Source organism: Capra hircus, chromosome 4, assembly GCF_001704415.2.
Source record: "Capra hircus breed San Clemente chromosome 4, ASM170441v1, whole genome shotgun sequence".
Lineage (NCBI taxonomy): Eukaryota > Metazoa > Chordata > Mammalia > Artiodactyla > Bovidae > Capra > Capra hircus.
Genome location: NC_030811.1, coordinates 53,775,755 through 53,801,362, shown reverse-complemented (window position 1 = coordinate 53,801,362; position 25,608 = coordinate 53,775,755). Strand labels below are relative to the sequence as shown.

The following is a 25,608-nucleotide window of genomic DNA, read 5'->3' as shown; positions in this document are numbered from 1 at the left end:
TGCAAAACAGAAGAGGATGCTCTTACTAGATGGCTCCAGTGTAGCCTGTGGTGATGAATACATGGGCTGGGCCAGAGTTAGGGTGCCCCCCACTGTATTCCCCAGGGGCCTGTATGTCCTGTGACCTGTATGTTGTATGATTACTTGCAGGAGGGTTAGCCAAAATAATTGGGCTTCTCTGGGAGTAGCTGTTTTCCTATCTTTTAAAAACAAGGAAAAGATTCTGTTAAAAATATATTTATGCAGAAAGATGTTGATTTGAACTCTAAAAAGCAACCTGGAGTCATCATTTTCCCTTTTGAATACAGAGCCACTGAGTCTGTAGCTTCCTTTCTACTGGCAGGCGCAGCCTTTCCTCTCAAGTGAGCCGAGGGCACATGGCGGGGTCTCCCTAGGCCTCTGCATGGAGACCCCTCACCTGAGAAGGCACCCAATCCACCCCTGGTTTGGTTCTATGCTGTTCCGGTATGTCAGGCAGCCCTCCCATGTCAAGGAGAAGCCTCAGGCTCTCCTGATGTGGAACAAAAAGCCCCGCCTTGAGCCCTGGTTCTGCCACCAGCTGTGGCCATGAGCAGGCCACCCTACTTCCGCATGGCTCCCTCTGCTCACCTGGAAGGAACTGGGCTGGGAAACCTCACAAGGCTTCCCCTGCTCCGATGCTGGCAGCCTCTCACAGCCTCTAACTAAAGGACATGATGCATTTCACTGGACATGATAATTCTCGTATCTGCCGCAGCTAAGCCTTAGAAACTGCATAGCTGGCCTCTCCTCTCCTCCCTGGCTGTCCTGCCACAGTTGACGTTGGTCTGAGGGACCCACCACCCCATCTAGGGAACTTACAGAGTCACCCTATACACTATAGGGCCTCACTTCCCTCCTTGGGCACTCAGACCAGGGGTGGGCTTAATCATCGACCCTCACCCCATAATTTTGGAATTTAAAATTAGTTTAAATGTTTTTTAAAGTAATGTATATTTATTTTAGAACTCTTGGACAAAATAGTGAGCCATGAGGAAAATACAAATCACCCAGCATTCCGTGACTAAGGGATAACCAGTCCTAACACTGTAGTGGATGTGTTTCTAGCTGCTTCTCTCTTTTCTTTCTTTGTTCCACTGCTCCCTCTCCACATAAGTTCATGAAACAGTTTCTTTTTAAAGTTGATTTAGGTTTTCTTAAAAGTTTTTTTTTTTATGTGGACCATTGTTTAAAGCCTTCATTGAATTTGTGACAGTACTGCTTCTGTGGTTTATATTCCTTTTTCTTTTTGGGTGTGAGGCCTGTGGGATCTTAGCTCACTGACCAGGGATCAAACCTGCACTCCCTGCATTGGAAGGCGAATTCTTAACCACTGGACCACCAGGGAAGCCCCTAGATTTTACTTACTGTAATTTTAGTATACTGGGTTGTTTTGTTTTTCTTCTCAAGGTTGCACTGACATTTTCCCATGTCACTAAATATTCAATAGCACTACTATAACAGATGCAGAACATTCTACCCGGTGGTTCTGCCCTAATTTATTTTATCTCATTGCTGGGAATTTGTGTTGTTTTCAAATTTCTTCTGTAAATGGTTTAGCAACATATTAAAATATATGTATGTGGATTTTTTTATTGATTAATTCAACAAGTATTTTTTGAGTGTGAGTGCCTGGCCCTAATGGCTCAGTGGTAAAGAACTCCCCTGCCAATGCAAGAGATGTGGGTTCGATACCTGAGTCAGGAAGATCCCCTGGAGAAGGAAATGGCAACCCACTCCAGTATTATTGCCTGGGACATTATCCCACGGACAAAGAAGCCTGGTGGGCTACAGTCCATGGGGTTGCAAAGAGTCAGACAAGACTTAGCGACTAAACAAAAACAAGTGCCTGGCCCCATGCTGGGAGCTGACAATAGAGCAGTGAATAAAAATTGATATTATCCTAGCCCTCCAGAGCCTTCCATTGTACTTGGGAGATAGACAGGAGACAGGTAAATATATAATATATCAGGAGGTGATGTATGCCTTAAAGAAATGATAAGGCAGCATAAAGAGAATGACAGGAAGGGCTGCTGTTTTATCTGGAGTGATCTTCAGGGAAGACCACACGAAGGGATGTGGTCACCAGTAATAATCAGGCGTGGCTAAGATAAGCACACTAGGCCAGAGGTCCTTAGTACCTAACCGCCCTCTGTAAAAGCTGGAAGAAATACTTTGGCACAGGCATTGTCTTCTGATTCTCTTAGTACTGGGACATCTATTTCTTTGATGTTATGGTGTGAACCACATTGAGCTGTTACTTCAGTGTCTGGTGGAGAAGTTTCTCTGCTAATGGATATAATGGTAGCCAATTTTGCTATAAGTATAAAGTAAGTGTATTTTAGAGAATGAATTGGGCCACAATGAGATATAGCTTCATACCATAAAGATGGCTACAAACAAAACAAAATACCAAGACCAGAAAATAAGAAGTGTGGGTGCTGATGTGGAGAAACTGGAAGCTTTGTATACGCTAATAGGAATGTAAAAGAGAATGCAGTATGATAGTTCCTCAAAAAATTAAAAATAGAATTACTACATCATACAATTCCACTTCTGCGTATATACGCCAAAGAACTGAAAGCAAGGTTTCAAAGAATTATTGGTACATTTGTGTACACAGCAGCATTGTTCACAACAGCCAAAAGATGAAAGTAACCCAAGTGTCTACTGATGGACAAACAGATAAACAAAATGTGATAAATATATACAATGCAATATTATTCAGTCTGAAAAAGGAAGGAAACTATGACATGCTACAGCATGGATGAACCTTGAGGACATTATGCTAAATGAAATGAGCTGCTCTCAAAAAGTCAAACATAGCGTGATTCTACTTAAATGAGGTACCAAAAGTAGTCAGACTCAGAACCAGAGAACCAGAAAGTACAACAATGGGTCCAGGGGAGGGGAGAACGGGGAATTGTTTAATGGGTATAGAGTTTCAGTTTTGCAAGATGAAAAGAGCTCTGGAAACTGGTTGTACAAGAGTGTAAATGCATTTCACACTACTGGACTGTATACATAAAAATGGTTAGGATGGTAGATTTCATATTATCTATTTTTTAAACCACAATTAAATGTAAAGAAAAAAGGAGTTGGGATGAAAACAATCAATCAGCCACTTTCCCAGTGAACTGACCATGATGAGGACAGTCTGGCTGGGAACACCAGAGTGAAATTTTATATTTCAGTGTCTGTCTATCCTCTCTTCCTTCACCAGCACATGACTCTCTCATGGATAGATCAACGGGATCATTTATCTAAATCTCTGCAGTGCTAAGGGGCTTAATAAGTATCTGTCCATACGATGATGACTTCACCCTTACTATCGTCATTAAAGTTAATGAATATTTGTGAGCTACGCATTTTCCCAAAGATTCCTAGTGATAGGGTTTTGCACTTTCTTTTTATTGTGGTAAAATACATATAATATAAAAGTTTCTATTAACAACATTTAGTGCATTCCCATGGTTATGTAGTCATCAGCACTACCTTGTTGCAGAACATTTTCATCAGCCCCAAAGGAAACCCATACCCATTAGTAGTCACTCCCCATTCTCCATACCCTCCTGCCCTTGGCAACTGCTAAATCCACTTTCTGTGTCTTTGGATTTATCTATTTCAGGTATTTCGTATCACTGGAATCCCACAATATGTGGCCTTTATGTCTGCTTCTTTCACTTAGCATAGTGTTATCAGGGTCCATCCATGTTGGAGCAGGTATCACTGCTTCATTCCTTCTTACTGTCCAATAATATTTCACTGCATGGCTCCACAGCATTTGGTTTATCTATTTACCATTTGTTGGGCATTCGGGTACTTTTCACCTTTTGGCTATTGTGAATAGTTATGAATACCTGTCAGATATCTTGTTTGAACACCTGCTTTCAATTCTTTGGGGTGGAATTGCTAGGTCATATGGTAATTCTGTTTAGTAAATTGAGGAACCTAATGCATTTTAAAAAACATTTAAAAAAACTGGACAAAGTCATCTGCTAAAGAAAGAAACAGCTCATACTTGCAGAGTGGAGACAGGGAAGACAGCACCGAAAGCACGAAGCCTTAGGGGGTTTGTGTGCTGTGCGTCAGAAGGACAGAGAGAAAGCAGGCAAGCAGGTAGAGACAGAGCTCCAGAAATGTCACAAAAGAGCATGGAAATAGCCTCATCTGATGGAACCAAAGTCATCTCCCAGACCATGAAGACCTCTAATCTTGGGTTACAGGTCAATGGCAGAAATACAAGAGGAAAACTGTAAGAAGAAATGTAATCAGATAAGCATGAACTGTATCAGGCTCACACTCACATAATCAACAAGGTTCTCTCCGCGGCGCCCAGGAATGGCAGGGACAGGCTCATTTAATTGTGCTAGGAGGCTCCTGCAATGTTTCATGCTCAGCAATGCCATATCATTCCCAAAGCATATCTTCTTTTTGAAATGGCAAATGCCCTTTCTCGTCTGTAAGATGTCCACTCATGAGTAGGTTGGGTTTATTTTTTAACTACTACTTCTTGATCACCAGGAGATTATTCTGGTGTGGACACTGATTTGAACATTTCTCTGAATGGAGGGGATCACAGCACTGACTGCCACCTGTGTACCCTGGTAAGCTGTGTGGGGTAAAGCTTTTCTTCTATTCTCAGGGATGAGACTAGTTACCATGGGCTCCAGATGTAGCCAACTTGGATTAGAATCTACTAGAGTCTGAAGGCTGAAGAACTACACAGCACTTACTGAGAAAGGCTATATAACAGAAAGACTTTTAAAATTCTTCTTTTGTACTGATTTAGGGCAGAGATTAGCAAAATACAGCCAGAAGACCAAATGCAGCCAGTGCCTGCCTTCCCAAATAAAGTTTTACTGGCAGACAGCAACGCCCGTTTCTTTATGTGATGTCTATGGCTGCTGTCATGCCGAAACAGCAGAGTTGAATTGTTGTGATAGAGACCAGATGGCCAGCAGAACCTCAGACATGTCCTCTCTGGCCCTTTAAAGAAAATATTTGTTAATCCCTGGCTTAGGATAAGGCTCTGATGACCTGCAAAGCAGGTTGCCACTCCTGACCTTACCCCTCAGCCTCAGACCTGAGTACCCCCTGCTCAACCTGGTCCAGGTCACCTTTACCTTGCAGCCCCACAGGCACATCCACTTGCCCTGACTGATAACCTTGTCTCTGCCTGAAACCAGCTCCTTTCCTGCTCCTCCTTCTTGGTGCCACATCATCCACCCAGGCCCAGGTAGATACTCAGAGTTCCTTTGTATAGCCTGTGGCCCGTCAGTGCCACACACCCAAGCACCTAATTCTGGAGGGTCAGGGAAAACCAGGAGTCTTAGCGAGGTGGTACTTACTTCTGGGGATCTTACTGGGGTAAATCTTCTGGCATGGTTTATACTCATCCGGAGGAGGAAAATCTTCCATGGAATGGAATGTGAATTTAGATTCAAAGTCATCTGCACACAAGGGAAATCGCAAAATCACTCTCATTACTATGATGATCCGAGTTTTAATAATTTCCAGGAGCAAACAGGTTTGCCTGCTCAGTGCAAGTTTTTAATGGCAGGGCTATTCTCTTCTAAGACATCCATTTACCTCTTAACTTTTACTATTAATACTTATCTGGGACAAGGGGGAATCAGGACAAGTGAAGTCACAGACTCTTCCCATCATCTACCCAACTTCCTTCAACCAATGTCTTAAGGAAGCTCCCAAAGGGCGCAGAAGTGCCACAGGCCTATCCAGGGCCCACAGTCAGAGGTGGGGAATCTGGCAGCAACAAAGGCCCAGCCAAGTCCCTGTGGCCTGCAGTCTTTCCTGTGCTCCTGAGGAGGACTCTAGGTGGGGTGGAGAGGGGTAGAAAGAACAGGAGTCCTCAGCCTGGCTGCTGGGAAGGAGCCCAGCCTGTGTTCAGTTGGGGATCAGGGCTTCCCAAAGCAAATGGGTTCTGCCATGAGCCCCTGATGGCAAGAGGAGAAGGGTCTTGTGGCTCTTTTATGAGTTGAGTCCCTGCTTTGTGATCTAGGGTTTGGGTGTGACAGTAGCTCAGCCCACCAAGGGGTCCAAAGATTCTTGGTCACACCTGACCCCAGATGACTTTCCTTCCTAGTTCCACAGGTTTGCCTTAATTGTTCCTCTGCTGGTGGGCCTTCCATCCATCCTCTCACCTTGTGCAAATCAGTCTGTCAGGCTTATGTCTGATTTCTCCATGGAGACAGGTGTGCACACATGCACGTCCGTGCGTGCGTGCACACACACACACACACACACAGAACTTAAATGCTGGTTTTCTTCTCTCTCTGTAGTCTCAATCAGAAGGTTGGGGAGTAGATTCGGGAAACCCTCCCCCAGAAAGCCTCAAAAGAAACCCTATTTAACACAACCTGTAGGTTGTTCTTTACCCCACTCACCAATGATGTTCAGGCTTCCATTCCGCAGCTGACCTCCAGGCTGCTGGGTCGGGGTCCAGGCTAGGGCCTGCTGGCTCCTGCTGGAAAGCTCAGTGGTGGGTGACCTCGCAGGGGGTGCTGGGGGTGGGTTGAGTTTTCCCCCACCGGTCCCTGGCAGAGAAGATGACAGTGTATTCAGATACAGGACTTTCAGATGGAAGATGCTAGGATGGTAGATGCTATAATCTGGGAGAGGTGAGGTATTGAGATCTTTGGGTGTAAGATGATATGATGGTGAAAAGGCAGCCTCTCGAGCCAACCTTCTTGGGACTGTGTCCCAGTCCTCCTGCTGGAGTAGTAACACCACCTCTTTGTGCCTCAGTTTCCTCATCCATAAAATGAGAATAATAATATATATACACAAGCTCAGTCTTCCCTGGTAGCTCAGATGGTAAAGAATCCACCTGCAATGCAGGAGACCCAGGTTCGATACCTGAGTCGGGAAGATCTGCTGGAGAAAGGATAGGCTACCCACTCCAGTATTCTTGGGCTTCCTTGGTGGCTCAGCTGATAAAGAATCCACCTGCAATGCGGGAGACCTGGGTTCAATCCCTGGGTTGGGAAGACCCCCTGGAAAAGGGAAAGGCTACCCACTCCAGTATTCTGGCCTGGAGAATTCCATGGACTGTATTAAGCGAGTTGATTTAATTAAAGTGGCATGTAGTAGGGGCTCAATGAATATTAGCTGCTATGACAGTATCAACCCTTGCCATCAGATGGTACAGCCCAAAGAAGTGAAGATACTGCACAATCCTATGCAAGGGAAGGACTCTCTATCAGTGAGACTTGGGGTGGGGCTGGATGAGCAGGCTGGCGGGGGCTTGCTCCTGCCCCTGCGTTTCTGCTCATACTCATTCTCCTGCACTTTAGTCCTTTGTTTCTCCTTCCAGTTAATTTAAAGCCTACCTGGTCCCCAGGGCCCAATTCAAATCCCACCTACTTCATGAATTCTTCCCTGATGATCTCCTTTGCATGACTTCTTCCTGTGACTCATTTGGCAGTTAATCACCTGCTGCCTTGGCACATCAACTCGGGTACTCGTCTCTTCACTTTGCTCTTGAAATGATGACAACTGCACCATCAGTATCTGTGCCAAGATGTTCACAAGTACAATCTCCTACTCTTCCCTGTGGTTGGTCTGAGCAGAAATTACCCTCATGTTGTTCGTGGAAAGCCAAGTTTCATGTCCAAAGACACAGTGGAAGAGGCCAGACAAGCACCCAGCCCGGCATCCGGTTTGCAGCGCCGAAGCTGGCCACCCCGCGGCCATCAGTGCGCCTTGCCCCTCAGCTCCACCCTCTGCCTTTCCCTTTCTGTCTCCCTCCTCTTCCTTGCCGGTCTTCCCTTCCTCTGTACCAGGATCCACTAGGATTTACTTATTCCCACAAGGGGACTAAAGAAGATAAGGGGCTGTGGACCCCTCTTCTGGGTGAGAAGCTGCCTCTCCACTTGGTCAGAGAAGGAAGTCAGGCTGCTGAGCCCCTAGCTACCCCTCTCCCCAGGCAAAGCACTCCAGGCATACTTCCTTACTTGGTATGTATAACAATCCTTTGTAAAAGGTGTTATTGTTACTATTTCCATTTGTCAAATTTAAAAAAGCAAGCTTCAAGGACATTAAAAACAGAAGAGGGTGGGAAGGCAGGATTTGAACTCAGATCTCTCTGAATCTAAAGCACTGATTTTTTTCACCCTATCTTAAACATTTAGGAATCATGCGCCTCAGAAGGGGCTCACTACGATTATACAGAGTGAAGTAAGCCAGAAAGAAAAACACCAATACAGTATACTAACACATATATATGGAATTTAGAACGATGGCAATGACGACCCTGTATGCAGGACAGCAAAGGAGACACAGATGTGTATAACGGACTTTTGGACTCAGAGGGAGAGGGTGGGATGATTTGGGAGAATGGCATTGTAACAGGTATACTATCATGTAAGAATCGAATCGCCCGTCTATGTCCGATGCAGGATACAGCGTGCTTGGGGCTGGTGCACGGTGATGACCCAGAGAGATGTTATGGGGAGGGAGGTGGGAGGGGGGTTCAAGTTTGGGAACGCATGTACACCCGTGGTGGATTCATGTCAATGTATGGCAAAACCAATACAGTATTGTAAAGTAAAATAAAGTAAAAATAAAAATTAGAAAAAAAAAAAGAAACACATGCAGCATGCCTGAACCCATCCTGCAGCCTCAAGCTGGAACCTGGCATGTAGCTGGTAAAAAAAAAAAAAAAAAAGAAGGGGCTCGCTAGTACTAATGCTGGACATTATGGTTAGTCAGTTGAGAAGAGAATGATTAAAATCTTATCTCTGGTGATCAAAAGCCTTAAAAATATCCTTGCTTTTTGTACCACGAACTCCCTTTCAGGAACTTATCCTTTAAAATAAAAATCTAAAATGTAGACTACAATTGCTACAAATGTATTTCCTGCAATATTATTTGTAATAATAAAAAATGGAATCAACTTAAATATCTTAACACTAAAAATATGGTACATATCAACTATCATATTAATATGCTTATAGATACATTTTAACAATTTCACAAATATCAAATTACATCAAAACTGCTTTTAATATTATTTTAAATAAAAACAGAATAGAAAATAGTATATACAAAATCGTATTAACCATGTAAATATGTAGGTATGTTAAAAGAAAAAAAGAAACACATCCACATATGATAGTTTTTACTTTTGGGTGATGTTATTATGGGTGATTTCATTTTTTTCTATTTGCTCTACAATGAGCTTGTATTATTTTTAATTCAAGGATATATATTTAAGAAACTTTCTGCATCAAAAGATTTTCTGAAGATTCAAAGATACAGAGAATTATCTTTGTAAATAAAAGATAAAAATTATCTTTGTAGTAAACTGGCGGTTACTAGTAGGGAGGGGTGAGGGCAGGGCAAGATAGGGGAAGGGGATTAAGAGGTACCCACTACAAGGTATAACATAAATAAGACACAAGGATGTAATGTACAGCTCTGGGAACATAGCCAATATCTTACAGTAACTTTAAATGAAGTATCCTCTATAAAAATATAGACTCACTATGTTGTATACCTGAAACTAATATAACATTTTAAATCAATTATGCTTCAATTAATAAAAAGAATGTTGTCTCAAAAAATTTTTTTCTGAAAAAATCAAGGAATATGAGCCTGTGTGTATAATTGTGGATATATGTTGGGCTATGTGTGTGGATGTAGGTTTTGATGAGTGTGTACATATATTTATTAGTGTCTGTGTGTGTCTGTGTGTGTGTGTGGGGGGGGTGCTTCCCCTATGGCTCAGTGGTAAAGAATCTGCCTGCAACGAAGGAACTGCAAGAGATGTGAGTTCGATCCCTGGGTCAGGAAGATCCTCTGGAGGAGGGCATGGCAACCCACTCCAGTATTCGTGCCTGGAGAATCCCCATGGACAAAGGAGCCTGGCGGGCTACAGTCTAGGGTCACAAAGACTCAGCATGCATGTGTGTATGTGTGTGTGTACATGGGTGTGTGTGAATGTGTAGTGTGCTTTCCATTTAGAAGGACACTGAAAGTGACTGAAGCCTCATCACTTCATGGAAATCATAGTCATGGAGCACGTATATTCAATCCAGATCATCTCTGCTGGAAACATGAAGGGATTATTTTTAATGTCTGGCTAAAAATATGGACCCTCAATTTTCCTGAGTCAGCTGGAGAACCTGCCAAAAATATGGCAGAATGCTAAACTAATCTACTCAGGATCGATGAAAATCCTGGCTGGAAGCCAGACTATAACTCAGACAAAAATTACACAGGAGAGCTGGTTCTAGAAACAATTGCACTTATAGCTGCCCCAACCAGGGGAATGGTGATAGTAAAAACAAACAGACTTTTCTAGATCTCACTGTTCTGACAACTGCATGAGGGGAGAATCATTGCTATGCCCATTTCACAGATGAAAAGAAAGCACAGAGAGGCTGAGGAACCACCCTGGGTCACACAGCTAGTCATGGCAAGGTGATTAAGGCCAGAATCCCTAGCTTGTGGTCTGCACCACCTTGGACAAGTCTTCCAGCCTCCCTTACCCTGGTTTCCTGTCTCTAACCTGAATACCTCAGCATAAAGTCATATAAAACAAGTTTTTCTTGCTCCACAGGGCACTGAACAGGTCTGATCTAAAACAAAATTCAGAGTTAAGACGTCCTGGAGGTTTTCTCAAATGGGCCACAGGTGCAGGCCTCTGGGGGTGTCCATAGCGCCTCCAGAGCTGCTGCCAACGGTCAAAAAAATGATCCTCCGAGATGACCACCCGGGACCAGAACAGCAGTGCTTACCGGGGCCTCTGCCGGGCCTCTTCTTCTGCAGGAATGGCTGAGATCCCGGAGGGGCAGGCGGCGCCGGCAAGGCCTGCCCGCTGGGCTTGGGTGGCTGGGCCTGGAAGCTGGGGGATTTGGGGGGCAGCGGGGGTGGGACTTCACTGCTGCTGTTAGCACTTGGCAAAGGGGGCGCAGGCAAAGAAGATCTGGGGGTGCATGAAGCGTAAAGGGGGAGTGGAGGTGGCGGGGGCGGCGGGGCGGGAGGCTCCCGTACATCTTGGGCCGGGCTGGCAGCGTCTGCATTGAGCCCGGGGTGCCCACAGGGAGGGAGCAGAGGGAGAGGGGGCGGGACGGGCGGTAGGTGCAAGGGGGCTAGCTGGGGCTTCGCTGACTTGTCACTGGGACCCAAGGCCGGGGGCGGCGGGAGTGGCGGAGGTGGAGGAGGGGGCGGGGGAGGAGGCGGCGGTGTGCAGAGCAGAGGTGGTGGAACCACCTGGGGGCTCCCTTTGGTCGGTGGGCCAGCGGGGGACACCAGCGGAGCTTTGACCGGGGAGGACGGGGGCAGGGGTGGGGGTAGGGGCGGGGGCGGTGGGGGCGGGGTGGGGGGAGGTGGAGCGGGCATGCTGGGGCGAGGCGGGGCCGCCCTGGCCACGCCGTGCCCTTCAGAGGCGTTGCCTAGCCTGGGAGAGGCAGGGGGATTAAACGGGCCGCTGATAGTTTTGGTGGGAAGCCGTGGAGAAGGCGCTCGGGAGCCAGGGCCCTGGCCGGTCTTGCCACCTGAAAGTGAAAGAATTCTGGGTTAGCTCAGCGGGTAGAACTGGGAGAGACCCTAGGGTGTGCGCCCTAGTGAAGGGCTCTGTCCAGCACGACCTCAGTGAACCGCATGCTGGTCATTCTCTTCCTGCGTGTCCACTGGAGGCTGCAGGTGGAGCAGCTGGCACCCAAGAGGGCCGGCCCAAGGCCCTTGCCTGCAGACACACACTGGCCTCCAGTGAGACAAGCCCAGCTGGAGCTGCCAGACTGCGGCTGTGGCACCGGCTGCCTGCTGTATCCCACCTCCACCCTCTGACCAGGATGTAGGGCTGCCCTGACCTCCTTCACCCTTCCTCCTCTCAAGGCCACCCTCACCCTCACCCTGTTATGCTCTAGGCCGGTCAGCCGCATCTGCGGGTGTACCAACCAGAAGCTCCTGACGAGGGAGGTTTTCCTCACTCCAGCATTTTGTGAATATGGACTTTGTTTCTGACTTGAGAGGAGATTCAAGATTCCCTGAATATATTAGGTGATTGGAAAGTCAATGGGAATACACCCTGCTTTGGGGATGCAGGTCCAATGACCTTGAACCTCCCAGTTCCATACCCTCTGGAAAATCAAAGATCCCTTTCCCAAGGGCTTTTGCCCATTTCTAAGCGGCTTGCTGTCTCCTGATCTCCTGGTTTTCTTACCGTGTAGATCCTTCACCACATCAACCCCAAATTGAAATCCAATGTCTCTTTAAATCCAATGCCAACAGCAACAACAACTTGCTCACAGTAAGCCTTTGTGTGTGTATGTCATGGAAGACTCGGGTGGAGGGTGCTCCCTGGTTGGGGCCTCCTCACTCTTTGCACACACTTTCACCCTACTTGCCACTTCTTACCCTTTTTTCCTCGTCTGTCACTTCAAAGTAAAAAAAAAGTCCCTTTTGTTTACTGCACAAAAGTTCTGCAGTCACTTAAATATGCCCCTGGAGTATCACTCCACTTAGGAGGCATATTAAGACATTTCTTCCAAATAAATACACTTTCCCTAAAAGGAATTTTTGGGAATACATTTTTCAGCACCTGTATATTTTATAATCTCTATGAAAATATTTGGAAACCACTAGACAACGTTTGCTTCTCACACCTTCAGCTTCCTGGTGCTGCAGAATAGGAGACACAGGTTTCATATCAAATTATAATGCCAGCAGCTGTTGGTGGTTCTGCTTTTCCGTCCCTGAGTCTCCAGTGTGTTTACCAAACCAGGTGCTAAAAGTACTTGGTGCCAAAAGGCAGGCCGATCACGGAAGGGCATGGAAGAGGTGACTCTGGGGCTAAAACTAAGTGAGCAGGACCACAGTAACTCTGGCTTTCCAAATGGATGACCCTACTCTGGCTATGATGCGACAGCCACCTGGACACATGACTCATGACATGAGTCTCAACTGTGGAACCCTCTTCTGGAGGCAGGGTGGAGCTGTCATTATTCCTCTGTTGAAATTTTCTTTTAGATGGCTGTGGAGGATGGCTGTGCATCCACCCTGGCGGACTTGGTTCCACCAGGGTGCTAAGGCAAGCATTGCCAGAATGGCTGACTGTCTATGAGCAGCAGCAGGAGGTCCCCACCTGGCCTTTTCAGGGTCAGGATCTACCACCTGTGATTCCAGTGTGAGACATTTTCTATGAGGTCCAGGGTAGGTGTCAGCCTCAGAGATTCCTGCCTCCAAGTGCTCCAGCCTGTTTTCAGTAGTCCACAGGGATGAAGATGGAGGACCTAGGCAGCTCTTCAGACAAGGCAAGGCGTCCCTCTCTACCCACCAGCCAGATGACTTTAAAGAGGTAACAAGTCTGAGTAGCAGAATCAATCCCTGAATAACTGATCTTAAGTTTTAAAGTGTCTGAGAGCACCATGTATCTGAGATTCCAAAACCCTTAAAGTGGGTCATTTAAAGTACAGGAGCCTCTACTTACTAAATGGCCAACCTGTTGAGAGATGGGCAAACCCATTTGTATCACCATGTGAGCAGCAGAAGCCAGGACAGCACAAATCCTTGCCCAGCTTGTGTGCATGCCCATTCTGGGAAGAAGCAGAGAGCTGAGCAGAGCGAGTTCAAGGGGAGACCCACAGGAGTCAGAATCAGCTCTGGCAAGGAAACCAGGCAGCAGACAGGGCTCCGACAGTGAGCACCAAGTGAAGGGTTTCCTTCATCACATGAACACAAGCCCTCGAAATCCAACTGGAAACACAAGAGCAGACCATGAAGCGGTAGGGAAAGGCCACCTCGAGAGCATCACGGGGGCTTTGCTGACATGGAAGGAATCAGCTTTTGAGCCTGGGTGTTTATCAAAAGATGAAATATGTCTTCCTCCTCCCATCTGTGTATGTTTCCAGGAGACCTCGTATTGCATGGAAGTCTCATCACACATTCTATACAAGCCAGTGATGTCTAGGGTTTGCTACATGGCAACACCTAACAGACATGATGCTAGAGACCCATCACAACTCACACTGCCAGTGAGTCCACAGTGACGTCACGAAGACCTTCTATTGTGATTTACATCCATACGTTGCAGTGTGGGCCACGATCACACCATTGCTAAACACGCCACACTATGGCAACTCCTTCTTCAGTGATTACAATGGGATGATTTAAACAGGATGAGGATTTCAAAGATCTCTTAGAAACAATTCTGTGTTTTGAAAACTTCTAGTACTTATGCTTCCAAAGAGGTGATCTCCTACTACATGACTGTTTCCTCTAAACATGTCACTTATGCCCTGTCATAAGGAGATAAGAGTCAAACATAGCCAATTTGAACTCTTCCTTACCTGCTGCATCCCTCTGGCCTGCCGGGCGTAAAACTGGAAAGCCACCAGCAAACAGATCTCCCAGGGCTGGAGGTGTGCTCCCCCCTCGAGAATTTGCAGGCCCTCCTCCTTCTTTGTTGGTTCCTTTAGAACCTGGAGAGAGAAGAGGCAAGTAGATGTGGACCTGAGTGGCCAGCTCTCACCCTGGCCATGGTCTAACACTGCCCGTGGCAGCCTTCCCTTCTCCCCCCACCAGTGTTACCCTTCTCCTACTCAACATCTTTCTCAAGAACCCCTGCCTTGTGCCCCGGCCTGTCTGCCACCCTCTCCAGGCTACCAAAGACCCATCAGTAGTAACCATTCTGAAAAAGGATCAAAACAAAGGCATCACTATACTGCCATTTAGTAGATGTGTGTGTGTGCGCGCAGTCTGTGGACTCTTTGTAATCCCATGAACTGTAGCCCACCAGGCTCCTCTGCCACGGGATTTTTTCAGGCAAGAATATTGGAGTGGGTTGCCATTTCCTCTTCCAGGGGATCTTCCCAACCCAGGGACTGAACCTGCATCTCCTGCATTGGCAGGCAGATTCTTTACCACTGAGCCACCTGGGAAAACCATTTAGTAGATGGCACCTTTAAAATTAGAAAACCCAAACATTGTAGGTAAAGAGCTGACCCCATTTTCACTTGACTGTTGTGGGAGGACTAGACAAAGAAAACCCATAGATTTAATTTAGGCAATAATTTTAACTTCTGGTCCACAGAGCCTGGTCCAGGATTTGCAAGCAGGAAGTAACGGTCTGCAGTGATTTCTTCTTTGGCATTTTCATTCTCTGTTTCCCCAACTCACACTCCCTGGGCCTAGTGCTCTTCCCTGCACTTTTTTTTTTTTTTCCTATAGGAAAGAAAGCTCCTGAGCTCCTGAGAGATGTCACTAATTCCAGCTTTCCAGATGTGTGTGATTAGCAACTACATAAAATGAGAAGACATTGAGCTTACAATAATTTCTGACAGACATTGTTTACAGCCTGAAGCTAATATGCACAGAGAAATCAGGGCACAGTGCCTACTGGTGGAGGAATGTGGCCAGATTATCCCTAGTATTAACATTAAACATTACCTCTTCACTAGAATGATAAAGAAATGAGTGTCCCAATAAAATGAATTGATCTGTTAACTTGTCTGTTGTTCAGTCACTAAGTCATGTCCAATTCTTTGTGATCCCATGGACTGCAGCATGCCAGGCTCCTCTGTCCTCCACTGGCTCCCAGAGTTTGCTCAAATTCATGTCCACTGAGTTGGGCTTAACTAATTAGATGGTGGGTCTAGCCAGAACTAATTTTTATTGTATCAGTGCTGCAAATGTTTCTTAAAATAATTTGCCTAATCACGTACATTGACATATATAATTACAGATATTAGATACAATTGTATTTTAGGACTGTCTTTGAGAATAACCATCATATATCATTGCAAAATATATGGAGCCATAATAACACCTTATATTTGGATATATTTCTTTTTTTTTACTTTTGTTTTCTTTTTTAAAAATTTATTTATTTTAATTGAAGGCTAATTACTTTACAATATTGTACTGGTTTGTGCCATACTTTGTATATACCAGGCTTCCCTTGTAGCTCAGCTGGTAAAGAATCTGCCTGCAATGGGGGAGACCTGGGTTCGATCCCTGGGTTGGGAAGATCCCCTTGAGAAGGGAAAGGCTACCCACTCTAGTATTCAGGCCTAGAGAATTCCGTGGACTATATAGTCCATGGGGTCACAAAGAGTTGGACGTAACTGAGGGACTTTCACGTTCACTTTCTTTCACTGTAATATTATTTCAGCCTTCAACAATCTTGATCAAAAAAGAGAGCAGGTATTATTATCTCCCCCCATTTTGCAGATGAGCAAACTGAGTCTCAGAGAGGTTTCCCTGGTGTGCACGGTGGCAGAATCAGAACTCAACATGGGTCATCTGATGGCAGGAACAAGGCTCCTTTTACTCCATCATACTCTAGAAGACATAGAAACTTATAGTCATGTGATTCTGTGAGAGAATTCGGCAGAAATATTTTTCCTTATGGAAAATGAAATCTTTGCATTTGTTAGGGTTGAGACTTAAATTTCTTGCTCATTCAATTTGAGGATTATGTTGACACAGCACAAGTGATCTTTAAATGTTACTTCACAATGGGTAAATACATCGTTGAACATCCATACGATCAAATCTTCAGTTCAGTTCAGTTCCGTTGCTCAGTCATGTCCGACTCTTTGTGACCCCACGGACTGGAGCACGCCAGGCTTTCCTGTCCATCACCAACTCCTGGAGCTTGCTCAAACTCATGTCCATTGAGTCGGTGATGCCATCCAACCATCTCATCCTCTGTAGTTCCCTTTTCCTCCTGCCTTCAATCTTTCCCAGCATCAGAGTCCTGTCCAGTGAATCAGTTCTTCTCATCAGGTGATCAAGGTATTGGAGTTTCAGCTTCAGCATCACTCCTTCCAATGAATATTCACTGTTGATTTCCTTTAGGATTGACTGGTTCTATCTCCTTGGAGTCCAAGGGACTCTCAAGAGTCTTCTCCAATACCACAGTTCAAAAACGTCAATTCTTCAGTGCTCAGCCTTCTTTATGGTCCAACTCTCCCATGCATACATGACCACTGGAGAAACCGTAGCTTTGACTATATTGACCTTTGTTGGCAAAGTAATGTCTCTGCTTTTTAATATGCTGTCTAGGATGGTCATAGTGTTTCTTCCAAGGAGTAAGTGTCTTTTAATTTCATGGCTGCAATCAGCATCTGCAGTGATTTTGGAGCCCAAGAAAATAGTCTCTCACTGTTTCCATTGTTTCCCCATCTATTTGCCATGAAGTGATGGGACCAGGTGCCATGATCTTCATTTTTTGAATGTTGGGTTTTAAGTCAGCTTTTTCACTCTCCTCTTTCATTTTCATCAAGAGGCTCTTTAGTTCCTCTTCACTTTCCGCCATAAGGGTGGTGTCAACTGCATATCTGAGGTTATTGATATTTCTCCTGGCAATCTTGATTCTAGTTTGTGCTTCATCCAGCCCAGCATTTCACATGATACACTCTGCATAGAAGTTAAATAAGCAGGGTGAAAATATACAGCCTTCACGTACTCCTTTCCCAATTTGGAACCAGTCCATTGTTATATGTCTGGTTCTAGGTGTTGTTTCTTAACCTGCATACAGATTTCTCAGGAGGCTGGTAAGGTGGTCTGGAATTCCCATTTCTTTAGGAATTTTACACTGTTTGTTGTGATCCACACAGTTAAAGGCTTTAGCATAGTCAATAAAGCAGAAGTAGATGTTTTTCTGGAATTCTCTTGCTTTTTCTATGATCTAACAGATGTAGGCAATTTGATCTCTGGTTTCTCTGCCTTTTCTAAATCCAGCTTGAACACCTGGAAATTCTTGGTTCACCTACTGTTAAAGCCTCGCTTGGAGAATTTTCAGCATTACTTTGCTAGCATATGAGAGTGCAATTGTGCAGCAGTTTGAACATTCTTTGGCATTGCCTTTCTTTGGGATTGGAATGAAAGCTGACCTTTTCCATTCCTGTGGCCACCGCTGAGTTTTCCAAATTCGCTGACATATTGAGCGTAGCACTTTAACAGCATCATCTTTTAGGATTTGAAATAACTCAGCTGGAATTCCATCACCTCCACTAGCTAATGGGTATAGGTTTCCTATTGGTGTGATGGAAATGGTCTGGAACTAGACAGGGGTGATGGTTGCAACAACACTGAATATATAAATGCCACTGAATTGGACACTTTAAAATGGTCAAAATGATGAGTTTTATATTGTGTTATTTTAAAACAATTAAAATAATTATTTTACCATGAAGTTTTTTTTTTAAAGCATTTGAAAGTTGATGGTAGATATGCTAAACATCATCAGCAGATCAGGAAAGGTAGCTCTGATTCTCTCACCCATGTAGACTGTACACCGAGCAGGTCTGAGATGGCCAGATGTGTGTCCTGATTAGCACTTGTGGCCCTGTCCTGAGCAAGCCAGGAGTGTCTGGCTGAGCCTCACATGCCCTGCCCTTGGCTCTTGGCAGGCTGGATGCTCACTTACCCTCAATCTGCGGGGCACTGCGGTCATTGATCTGCGTGACTTTTCGGAGGCGAGTCCCTTGCTGGATATCAGCCAACAGTGCACTCCGACCTTTGGCATCTGCCTTTCTCAAGCTGGAAGCATCTGCACTTACCTGTAAGGGAATAAGAGGGATTTGATTATAATTCCATATAACATTTGCAAGTAAGCCATATGTCCTATCTGAGGTAAGTTTCCCCTCCCATACTTTTCCGCTTTCCCTGTTTGCTCTCCCCTGTATCACTCTCCCCAGTGCAGTTATCTAGGGGTCTTAGGTCTTGCGGGAGGCTTACCTCCTGTCCTGCTCACATCCTTCTCCCTGGGGACCCAGAACAGACTCTTTCTTGTGCTGAAGCTCCCATAATCTTAAAGAGCCCTAATTCATGGCCCCTTTTCCTCCTCATGGGTGAGCCCCATCCACTTATCTGGGCTTCTGGCTGTGTGTTCCCGACTCTGGCTCTCAGATTCTGAATAATTACCCTGCCTGGTGTCCCCAGGTCCCCTCCTGGACCAAATTCAGAAAGAAAGAAGTGCAGGAGATGGCAATGAAAGTTTAGTGACTGCTTTCTTCTCTGTGTCTGAGTGTGTTACTTTAATTCTCACAAAATCTTGTGAGTTTCAAGTGAGTTTACCCTCATCTTACAGGTGAGAAAGGACTATGAAATCTCTTCCCAGTCACAGGGCTAGGTCCTAACCCAGATCTGCTGAATTCCAAAGGCCATGTGCTTTTTATTTTGAAGCGCTACAGAGATCAAGGTCATGGTGCTGTAGTTAGGGCAAGTCTTCTCTGGACTACAAAAATGCTTTGTAAACACGTTCATGAGAATAACCTCTACAAGTAACACTGAAGTCCGATTGTTTCACTTCCACTAGAGCTTGTGCTGATACAGCGGGGTCTTCATGGGCTATCAGAACCAGGGAGAAGCAGAAAGAAGATACACAGGTTGGTGGCAAATAAGGGAGGGGAGGTCACACTAGAAGACATAGCCAGGAGGACCCTCCACAATTAGAAGGCTTATATTACATGACCTAAGATCTGGTTAAACATTTCTCGAGATGAGAAATACTTTCTAGCACCTGCTGTGTGGGGAATACCATGTCTTTGGTTTTCAGCTTAAACATCGCTTTGGAGGTCTTTTCTGGCGCCTAACCTAAATAAGGCTACCCAGGGTTCTCTCTTAGGGCACCATATTCCTTTATCCCCTGGAAGTTTGTCACAGTGTATACATTTATACTTACCATTCCTTGTGGAAAATTTCCAATTGTGGTTATGAGTTGCAGATTCACCACCCCCACAAGACTCTCTTAGGAAAGAGATCTTGTTCATTTTGTTCCCTAATACCTCCCCAGCGAGTAAAACTTGGCCCTGCTGCTGCTGCTGCTGCTAAGTTGCTTCAGTCGTGTCTGACTCTGTGCGACCCCATAGATGGCAGCCCACCAGGCTCCGCCGTCCCTGGGATTCTCCAGGCAAGAGTAGTGGAGTAGGGTGCCATTGCCTTTTCAGAAAACTTGGTACTAGATAGGCTCAAAAAATGTTTACTGGATGAATGAATGAATGAGTGTGAATGAGCTAAACCCAGGATGCATAACACACTGGTCTTGCTCTCAAGGGCATAAGCAGGCACCAGGGAGATGATACACTCACGCACAGCATGTGACTGCGTGTCCACGTGAGTCGCACAGAGAGGAAGACTCCAAGAGTTCAGGAAGGATATATTTATCAGGCTTAGAGGAAGACAGGAGACCTTAGATGGTCCTTGAAGGACAGACAGAACTTATACAAGCTCTTGCAATAGCCATTTTCTCCACATGGCCATTTGCCAAAAAGAACAACCAAAGACTCTCCAGTGTCACAGACTGGAAATGAAGGCAGTTGCGGTTTTAGTTAAAAGGTGCCGAGTCCGCATTTTCACCAGCTGACTCCATGGCCCAGGTGATGCATCTTACACAGGCTTTGAAGGGCACAAGCTTCAAAGTCAGTTTCTTGTTGCCTGGAAACATGCTTTTGACCTCTTGAGAAGAGCTCACTGATGATGGTCAACAGCTGAGCTATGAGCCAGAGGTCCCAGTCCTAACGATACACATCTTTTATGTGTATATGTACGAATGCACATGTACAGCAGGATATTTCCCACACAAGACGATCTTTAAACTCTTTCTCTATAAACCACTAGCCCATAAGTCATTTTAAGCTTCAAAATTTTAAGGTTGATAAACTTTACTCTTGTATTTAGAAACAATTAGTAACAGGAATAAAAGGCAAACAGAAATATCACGACCCTAGTCAAGAGAAGTATGAACATTTTTGTAAAAATCTAGCATTACAGTTTCGGGATTAGTGTTTTGTAATTTTCTTCCTAGTTACGAGATAAACAATACAATGACTTGCATTCTTCTGTTAAAAAAAGCGACTGGAACCATACTCTAACAATCCCTGAGAAGGGGTGTGGGTGTTCATCTTACCGTCTTTAAACTCCATCTTTAAACTGATTACCCAAATGCACCCCCCATTCCTTAACCTTGCCCATCCCGAGCTTTAAAAGTGAGTGCCCTGAAGCACCTAGTACCGCCCTGGAATGGTTTTGGGGGACGGTACTAGGTCCTCATTGCTTCTCAGGCTTTTCTCTAGTTGCAGAGAGTGGGGGCTGCTCCCTAGTGGCGGTGTGCAGGCTTCTCCTGGGAGTGGCTGCTCTTGTTAAAGAGCAGGAGCTCCAGGGCTTGTGGGCTTCAGCAGTTGCAGCACATGAGCTCAGCAGTTGTGGCTCCTGGGCTCTAGAGCACAAGCCCAATAGTTGTGGCACAGTTGATCTACGGCAGGCAGGGTCTTCCTGGATCAGGGATTGAGCCTGTGTTTCCTGCATTGGCCGGTGGATTCCCCACCACTGAGCCGGCCATCAGGGAAGCCCTGGAATAATGATGTGAATTTGCGTTTCTACTGAGCACAAGCCTCAGTACATTCTTGTCAATTCCACATGACAGACTTGTTGATGACATCTTCCAAATCAGCTGGAGGGTATGGCAGGTCCCATCACATTTCAACATCCTTCTGTGTGTGTGTATGTGTGTGTGTGTGCTCAGTCTTGTCTGACTCTGTGACCCCGTGGACTGCAGCCCACAGGCTCCTCTGTCCATGGGATTCTCCAGGCAAGAATACTGGAGTGGGTTGCCATTTCCTCCTCCAGGGGATCTTCCTGACCCAGGGATCCAACTGACATCTCCTGGGCCTCCTGCATTGGCAGGTGGATTCTTTACCACTAGCACTACCTGTGAAGCCCCACATTCTTCTTTGCTGCCTTTTTCCCGTGTGCCACTGTCTGCCAACAAAGGTCCATCTACTCAAAGCTATGGTTTTTCTAGTAGTCACGTATGGATGTGAGAGTTGGACTATAAAAAAGTTGAGCATCGAAGAATTAATGCTTTTAAACTGTGGTGTTGGAGAAGACTCTTGAGAGTCCCTTGGACTGCAAGGACATCCAACCAGTCCATCCTAAAGGAAATCAGTCATGAATATTCATTGGAAGGACTGATGCTGAAGCTGAAACTCCAATACTTTGGTCACCTGATGAGAAGGACTGACTCACTGGAAAAAATCCTGATGCTGGAAAGATTGAAGGCAGGAGGAGAAGGGGATGAAAGAGAATGAGATGGTTGGATGGCATCATCGGCTCAATGGATATGAGTCTGAGTAAACTCTGGGAGTTGGTGATGGACAGGGAGGCCTGGTGTGCTGCAGTCCATGGGGTCGCAAAGACATGACTGAGCGACTGAAAGGAACGGAACTGACTGTCTGCCCTGATGATGTTCCACTAGAGGGCGCTCCCTCACCTGGTATTAGTAAAGGTATCCTCAGTCTTTTGTGAGGTAGGAAAGAGCAAATAACTTCATAGTTAAGGGGACCACAGCTCAACTGGTTTTGTACAAAAGGACATCTAAGGACATATTCGTTAGCACACTGAAGACCATATTTTGCTGTGGTGGATGTGTCTCCTCCACCTGCAATATTTATTAACAGTTCATTTGTAATTTGCTTTCTTAAAAATCAAGCCTAAGAGGTCTGGTTACTGTGGTTACTGGATACAGAAACAGGAAAGAGAAGATTTTCATATATTCACCGAGTCTTTTACTCTATGTAAATCCTGCTTATTGGCAAGTTCACTAAAAAAATTGAGTGAGAGAGTCACTCCTGAACACTTTTTCTATGGCAAACATACCCAACAGGCTTGCCTGCCCCCGCTACGTACAAAACAAGGAACTGAGCTATCATTTGAACCTTTGCGCCTGTTCTTTCTTAACGTTGCTATTGAGTGTGACAATTTGTGAGTTCCACACAAAGCTTTTGTTGACTCAGTTTTTCTAAAGCAAGCTTCCCATGGAATAGCCCGGATCCTAAAAAGATGCAAAGTGGTAGAAGAGTAATGCAAATTTAGGCCACGGCCCTTCCAAATACAGGCTGAAAAACTGAAGTAAATCAGGAAGATTAGAACAGTACTAAGTGGGCCAAGGACAACGAGGTATCTGTCCTCCTGTCTTAATGAATTATAAGAGCTTTTGCATATCCATTTGTCGTTCCAGCAAATGTGTTGATGAGGGTTCAGTATAGTTTGAGAGAGGAGGATGACAGTCTAGCCCAAATGGAGTGAAATGCATATTGACCTGCTACTGTGACCCTGCTGTCCTATGTCATTACTACATCTGCTTGATTGATATCGGTTTCTGTGAGAAATACTAATCAAAACCTAGCAGGTTGTCTGTCTCAAAGATGATCTTAACTCAATCAATGCAGTACGATTCCAGCCTTGCAGTCTCCTAAAGGTGACTTCTCCAATGGGGCTGTTAAACTCAAATTAGCACTCAGGCTTTCAGGTACACAGCTTGTTTCTTAGCCCTGCTCTCAGCCGCCCCTTCCTTCTCTAAACTTGGGGGCAGACAGGGATCAGTAGCCTGCGTACTTGCATTTCTTTACTAAATCTGAATTCCAAGAACAGTCAGAACTGGCATTCATTTCCTCCTGCTGCTACCGTCTTTATGTAGAAGAGAGAGCCTGAGATCCAACAGAGACACAGGAAATATTTTCAGAGAACATGAACTCTCCCCTGTCAGGCCTGACACAATGTTCCCTGTACCCCGAATGTGCACAAGCCAGGCTGTTACATAATGAAGCATTTTGAGATCTAACAGTTTTATTTCTCATTTTCAGAAGTTCAGATACTGTATACTATTAAAAATGGACTTTGTATCCTCTTTTTCTGGTTTCTTAAATAACTGTCTACAGATCCAGGACTGTTACCTGGAATACAGAGCTGCTTCCCACAGCATCATATCCTTATCAGGAGGTGAAGCAGAGTTTGGGCCCATTCATTATGGCTATAGGTGATAGGGGAGTCTGGGCCTATTCTCTACGTCCATAGGAACTCCATCTGTCAAAGTCATCTCATCCAGGGGCATCAATTCAGTCACCATATGCTGGTAGCTATCTCCATGCCCAAGGACCTGGAGGCCATCTCAGACTCTTCTCTCTTCCTCATTCTCAATAGCCACTGCATCACAAACTCCCGGTGACTTCTCCTTGGTGATGACTCTAGAATCTGGCTCCATCGATGCTGACTTAATGCAGGCCACCAGTATTAATGCAGGCACTTTCAGATTCCTTCAGCTGGTCTTCCTGCCTCCTGTCTTGCCCTCCTCTGCACAGCCACCCGAGTGGTCTGTATAAGGGACATGTCACTTACCATGTCCATAAAAAACTTTGCTGGCTCCCCACTGCCCTCAGGATCAAGTTCAAATCCCTTCACATTGCACAAGGCCCAACCAAGTGACCAGCCCCAACCGCTCCTTCCATGCTGGAGCTCACCTCTGGACCTTAGCTTGAGCTAATCTCTCTGCTCTTTTCACACTTGTCTCTTGGCTATTTTCCAGGAAGCCTCCTGATCCTGGAAGGCCAGATAAAGAGCTCTGTTTTGTTCCTAGAACAACATGCTTACCCTTAGTAGTGCTCCTGTCAGATCAGGTGACTCTGCTCAAAACCTGCAAGGGTTTTCCATTTCCCTTGGAGTAAAAAAAGTCAAAGTCCTCATTAATATCACCCCTGGGCTTGACTGCATTTCGTATGCTGAGTTTACCTGCAAATGCCAACATTTTCCTACCCACACTGGTGTTATAAAGCAGTTCCACTGTATGGCAATCCTCCCTATCTTTGAATTATACTTTTAAGCCTGTGTTCAAGCTTCTGCCTCTTATGGGAAGGCTCCCATTGTCCCAGCACTCCATGCTTGCCCCAACTTTTGCTTCTCCCTTAAGTGAAAAGTGAAAGTGTTAGTTACTGAGTCATGTCTGACTCATTGTGACCCCATGAACTGTAGCCCACCATGCTCCTCTGTCCATGGGATTCTCCAGGCAGGAATATTGGAGTAGTAGCCATGCCCTTCTCTGGGGGATCTTCTTGACCCAGGGATGGAACTCTGGTCTCCTGCACTGCAGGCAGATTCTTTACTGTCTGAGCCACCAGGGAAGCCCAATTAGCTCTACATCAAAAGCTGCTTCCTTTACAAGATCTTTTATTTAAAACTTCTTCAGCTAGTCTTTTCCTTATATGATCCACACCCCCTCCAAAGCATATCATTTGTAATTCTTGCTAAATACTATAGCTTTTATATTACATATTGTTTTTCCTCTTATTTTCAAGTGGAAACTCTTAGCATGCAAAAAATAAGTGTTCCTCTTTTAGTACCAGCATATACAACTTTAAAAAAACTGAGAGCAAATTATCAGTATTTTGTTGAAATGAACTCTGTATAAACTTCAAGCCCCTGGGTTTTTGACATTTGTCTGCTCCAACAAAACATGCAGGTATGGTAAGAGAAGTCACTGCCTTTGAGGTTATGTCACAGTCCTGGTGTTTCAAACCATTTTCATACCTTTATCCTTTGGTCACTTTGTCCCAAGAAATGGGGATTCATTCAGCACTATTCTCTCTTATTTGATGATACCAATATTCCCTGGCTTTTAAGACTAAAATTTAAATGATGAGAAAGCCTGATTTTAAAACCTGTGTTGGAAGAACAACCTTATAAACTCAAAAAAGAGCCCCGCATTGGTTGTCTAGGGCCTGACACTAGGAATTGCTAAGAAAGACATAATACATAGTTGGAACAATGTCTCAAACACTGGTTGAG

The 25,608-nt window shown here is 45.2% G+C and overlaps 1 protein-coding gene across 1 annotated transcript in view; it reads right to left on the bottom strand.

Moving 5' to 3' along the window:
• The window catches only part of WIPF3 (WAS/WASL interacting protein family member 3), an 83,762-nt gene that overhangs the window by 8,011 nt on the left and 50,143 nt on the right, over window positions 1–25,608 (bottom strand). The window contains exons 3-7 of the mRNA XM_018047101.1: window positions 18,419–18,551; window positions 14,334–14,465; window positions 10,782–11,540; window positions 6,426–6,575; window positions 5,370–5,471 (exon numbers count right to left, since the gene is read on the bottom strand). Of these exons, the coding sequence (XP_017902590.1) occupies window positions 5,370–5,471; window positions 6,426–6,575; window positions 10,782–11,540; window positions 14,334–14,465; window positions 18,419–18,551 (1,276 nt within the window). The remainder of the gene's footprint in view (window positions 1–5,369; window positions 5,472–6,425; window positions 6,576–10,781; window positions 11,541–14,333; window positions 14,466–18,418; window positions 18,552–25,608) is intronic.